This window comes from Triticum aestivum, chromosome 1D (assembly GCF_018294505.1).
Source record: "Triticum aestivum cultivar Chinese Spring chromosome 1D, IWGSC CS RefSeq v2.1, whole genome shotgun sequence".
NCBI lineage: Eukaryota > Viridiplantae > Streptophyta > Magnoliopsida > Poales > Poaceae > Triticum > Triticum aestivum.
Genome location: NC_057796.1, coordinates 483461610 through 483466991, shown reverse-complemented (window position 1 = coordinate 483466991; position 5382 = coordinate 483461610). Strand labels below are relative to the sequence as shown.

Below are 5382 nucleotides of genomic sequence, written 5' to 3'. Positions count from 1 at the left end.
GCCCCCCTTTAGGGTTCCCCCCAACCCTAGGCGCATGGGCCCTAGGGGGGATGGCGCCCAGCCCACTTAGGGGCTGGTTCCCTTCCACCTACAGCCCATAAGGCCCTCCGGGGCAGGTGGACCGTCCCGGTGGACCCCCAGAACCCCTCCGGTGGTCCCGGTACAATACCGGTATACCCCCGAATTTTCGGTGACCGTATGATGACTTCCCATATATAAATCTTCACCTCCGGACCAATCCGGAACTCCTCGTGACGTCCGGGATCTCATCCGGGACTCCGAACAACATTCAGTAATCACATACAAACCTTCCTTATAACCCTAGCGTCATCGAACCTTAAGTGTGTAGACCCTACGGGTTCGGGAATCATGCAGACATGACCGAGACACCTCTCTAGCCAATAACCAACAGCGGGATCTGGATACCCATGTTGGCTCCCACACGTTCCATGATGATCTCATCGGATGAACCACGATGTCGAGGATTTAAGCAATCCCGTATACAATTCCCTTTGTCAATCGGTACGTTACTTGCCCGAGATTCGATCGTCGGTATCCCAATACCTCGTTCAATCTCGTTACCGGCAAGTCACTTTACTCGTTCCGTAATGCATGATCCCGTGACTAACTACTTAGTCACATTGAGCTCATTATGATGATGCATTACCGAGTGGGCCCAGAGATACCTCTCCGTCATACAGAGTGACAAATCCCAGTCTCGATCCGTGCCAACCCAACAGACACTTTCGGAGATACCTGTAGTGCACCTTTATAGTCACCCAGTTACGTTGTGACGTTTGGTACACCCAAGGCATTCCTACGGCATCCGGGAGTTGCACGATCTCATGGTCTAAGGAAATGATACTTGACATTAGAAAAGCTTTAGCAAACGAACTACACGATCTAGTGCTATGCTTAGGATTGGGTCTTGTCCATCACATCATTCTCCTAATGATGTGATCCCGTTATCAATGACATCCAATGTCCATGGTCAGGAAACCGTAACCATCTATTGATCAACGAGCTAGTCAACTAGAGGCTCACTAGGGACATGTTGTGTTCTATGTATTCACACATGTATTACGATTTCCGGATAACACAATTATAGCATGAACAAGGAAATATAATAATAACCATTTTATTATTGCCTCTAGGGCATATTTCCAACAGGAATTGGGCGCCCAAGAGGCACTAAAGGGGTCCCTAACGCAAGTCTAGAGTAATTTTGCAGGAGCACATTGAAAAGAATGTGGTTGGCGTCTTCTGGGCTACCGCACATGGCACAACAACCATTCCTCGGACACGACAATTTCTGATGATTAATCATAGATGGGAGGCGGTCAAGCGAAGCTTGGCATAGGAAAAATACAAACTTTAAGCGGAACTCTCATCGCCCGTAGGGCATATCTCACCCTAGGGCCATGTACCTAGCATAGAGAGATTTGACCGATAACACACTTGATGCCTCTAGGTCCCTCATAGCACAACCCCTTTCCGCAAAAAAGTGAAGCTGCAGCAAGCTCAGGAGTGGATAGGTTGCACATAAACGCCAAGTTGGTCCGACCGTTGACGAAAACTTCATTGACAAGGATCTAAGGCACATAAGCAATGACAAAGATCTCAGGGAATCTATCGCATAGAGGTTTGTCATCAATCCACCTAGACAACTAGAATTTAGTATCCTTCCCATTCCCTATGGCGAAAGAGCATCCAAGTTAAAATTTGGGTGCATTTCTAAATCTCATTCCAAGCTTGGGAGCCCTTGGCTTTAGACTAGAAGAATGAGCCATTCGGAAAATATTTGGCTTTAAGAAGGTGAGCCCAAAGGCTTTCGTTGGCCTGAGCTATTTTCCAAATCCACTTGGTCACTAGCGCTAAATTCATTTTCTTGGAGTTGGTGATGCCCAGACCTACCTAGTTTTTGGGTTTACAAATGTCAGCCCATTTGAGCAGGTGATATTTGCACCTAGCCACATCTCTCTCCCATAAGAACCGATCTCTAACTTTGTTAAGCGCGGAACCCCTCCTTTTTGTTTACAAATGTCAGTCCATCTGACCATGTGATATTTGCGCTTAGCTGCGTCGGCCTCCCAATAGAATTGAGCGCTAACTTTGTCAAATTGCGCATGGACCCCATCCCCGAGAATGAAGAGGCCCATCGCAAATGTAGAGATCGCGGATAAGCAAAGCACTGATGAGAGTTAGCCCAAGAACATGAATTTCTTTTGCCAAGGGTCCACTCACCCGATGACTTTGCTAATCGTGGGATCTCTATCCGACGCCATGAACTGCTTATCCGAGCACCGAAGATCAAATGTTATATCAAGTTGATACAACCACAATGAGTGAATACCCCATTTATGCATAACAAGATGCACACAACCAACAAGTCCAAAAAAATATAAAACAAATCATTCCTGAAATTTTATGGCCGCATGAGGATTTGTGAAGAACTATTATTATCAACACCCCTCAACCAGTTGTGAAAATATTACCAAAAATATTTCGACCACAGTACACTAGTCGATGACTCAATGCATGTGGCAAGTGGAGGGTGGTGGTGCGTGCTGGCATGCATCCGCGGTTCGGGTACCGACCGAGACACATGGGACGAGTAGTATTAGGCTGGGCACCAAAATGACGAAATGGAGCCCATGCAATCATGTCATGCTAATCAACTGGATATACATGCATAGTCCTAGTATATCGCAAGCTTTGTCTGAAGATCTACTCCAGCTCCTTTGAAGATCTTATGTTTGGTGTATGCTTTTGATTAGCCAGTATGAGCCTGTCAAATGATGCTCTCGTTGGTTTCTAGTATTAACTGAAATTGGAGGAGGCCCCTGTAATTTTCTCAAACAAAAGAAAACAAGCTTTGCTTGATCAAACTTAATTAAAGAAACCTTGCCGGCAATCGTTAATACAAAGTTGGGTCATCTATTTTACGGAGGGAGTACGATTTACGAGCATGAGCCAAGAATCTTATTGAGACGCTCGCTGAGGACTAGTCACCTGACAAATAAGTTCGTGGTCGAGCTCAGGCGTGATGCAATGGCCGGTAGTTTCTGTGGTGCCGCGACCCCCCGGTCCAGATACTCCACTCCACTCAACTACTTACTTGCCTTCACGATGTAAACCAGAGGCCCACCGTCAATTTAGCCTGGACGCATACATGTATAACAATTAACGAGACCAAGATTTTTGCCACCAAGCAAGGGAATCGACACGGACAGATTAACTCTGACATCGATCTGCTGGTGGATGCACACCAGCAGAAAAATCTGACGAGCAGAGCAGGTTCGAGAGAAGAAGAACCTGACACAGAACCGAGTCACGTCAATCATTTAGGCCTTTCAACAAAATAAATAAATACAGTAAATAAATCATTTAGGCAGATCCGTTGGGACGTTAGCTGAAAAAATTCGCCTTTAAATAGCGCGCCAAAGCTCGCATTATTGCCACGGCCCAATAATCAATCCCAACCTCCACTGCCTGGCTGGCTGGCAGCCTAGCTTAGCTCCTGCTCTTCTCTGCTCTCTCCGGCCTGCCGGTCGCCGATGGAAGCCCCGCTCCTCCTCCCCGTGTCCACCGCTGCCTCCTCCTCCACGTCCATCACCGTCGATGACCACAGCCACGGCGCGGCCGGCGCCTCTGTATCACCGTCCCGCGCCTCGCCTTCCGGCCGGAGCATCGCCGTGCGCTACCTGGCCGTGGCCCTCGTCGCCGCGGTCTCGCTGTTCGCGCAGCACGAGGCCTCCAAGGGCTTCCGCATCAACGTCGTCCGGGGCGGTGGCACGGCCGGTGCCGCCGGCCGGCGCTTCGACCTCCTCTTCGTCGCCAACGGCCGCGCCGAGCGCGTGCTCCACCGCGCCAGCCGCCGCGTCGAGGACGCGCTCTTCCCGGACCCCTCGTTCCCGCGGCGCCTGGTCGCCCGCGTCACCGTGCGGTTGATGGCCGGCGGCAATCTCACCGCCGACGACGCGACCGTCGACGCTGTCACGGACGGGGAGTACGTCATCTCGCTGAGCCCACGCCTCCTGTCGCCGTCCTCCGGAGGCGGCAGCGCCGGGGCCGCCGACGCCGTCGCCGCCGCGGTGCGCCGGGCCGTGGCGCGCATGTGGCTGTGGGACGGCCGCGGCGCCGCGCCGGCGCGCGTCACGGAGGCCATGGTGGAGTACCTCGCCACCGCCGTCCCGGACGAGTCGTCGTCGCCGGCGGAGGAGCACGCGTCGGCGTCGAACACGCAGTGCATCTCGCCGCGGTTCCTGAAGCACCTGGAGCGGCGGCGCGCCGGGTTCGTGGCGCGGCTGAACAGGGCAATGAGGGACCGGTGGAGCGACGCCGCGGTGGACGCCGCCCTCGGGGCGCCGGCACGGCCCGTCTGCGCCGGCTACCTCGCGGCGGCGACGGAAACCGGCGGCCAACGACCGGTGGTTGGGTCCGGGGTGGCGGTTTGAGCCAGCAAGGAGTCGGAACAGCGCACGAAGGGTGGTTTGCGAGAGATCGCACATGCACGCCATGCCTGTCACGTGACTCAGTCGGTCAGTCCCTTGTACGTAAATGTAATTGATCCGCCATTATCGCTCAGTGGTTAATTAAGTAATGGGATAAGACGAGTCAGCGGTCGCTACTCCTACAAGTGTAGTTTTCTTTGTAAATTCACAGTAGTTTTTTATGTTTGTGTGGTGGAATATATGGCGATCTCAAATAATTGTAGAACGCCCAAGAGAAAGCAAGACGACCGTTCTATCGATCACTTTGATTTATGGGCTGCCCTTCCTTTCACGATCAAAGTAGAACACCTCTTCGACCGTTCGGCGTGAATGGTGAGCTATCTGAAAACAATGGACAAAAAAAAAAGGTAGAGCATCTTTTCAAACGTTTTCTATGGAAAAAGTAGGATCTAAATGTTTGCGAAATTTTACACATTCAAGTTGCTTTGTAGTGTTCAATCCTAGAGGATTGTTCTCATGATTTTTGTGTTTTATATTCCACAGAAATTCCTACAAGTTCCTATTCCGGAAAAGGAAAAAAGAATACTTTCCGTGCTCTCAAATCTCTTGCAAAGATTTCTAAGATTTTGTACAAATTTAGCCTTGTAGGATTGGAGTGGACAATTGCATGACATCTAATCTACTATAGTGTTTTAATTTCCCAAATGATAAGTGCCACACGTGTGATACGAAGCACTCTGGCCCTGACATTTTTTACAACTGAAGTTGCCATCAGGAAATAAAAAACAAACCCAAGTATAAACTAAAACTTGCCATCCGAAAGGAAGTTGCCATATTTGACAATTAAAGTTGCCATCCTCGCGTCACTAAACTTTGTCATAAAAAAATGTTTGGAATTGCCATTTGTTCATGCCACACGTGTGGCACT

The 5382-nt window shown here is 50.2% G+C and overlaps 1 protein-coding gene across 1 annotated transcript; it reads left to right on the top strand.

The window, feature by feature from the left end:
• The first annotated feature begins 3445 nt into the window (after positions 1-3445).
• Positions 3446-5056, top strand: LOC123177749 (uncharacterized). The gene has a single exon (XM_044591303.1). The coding sequence runs from the start codon at positions 3558-3560 to the stop codon at positions 4455-4457; it is 900 nt and encodes a 299-aa protein (XP_044447238.1). The 5' UTR covers positions 3446-3557; the 3' UTR covers positions 4458-5056.
• Positions 5057-5382: the final 326 nt, after the last annotated feature.

Coding starts and splice junctions, on each gene's coding strand:
- LOC123177749 (XM_044591303.1), top strand. CDS start 3,558: ATGGAAGCCCCGCTCCTCCTCCCCGTGTCCACCGCTGCCTCCTCCTCC.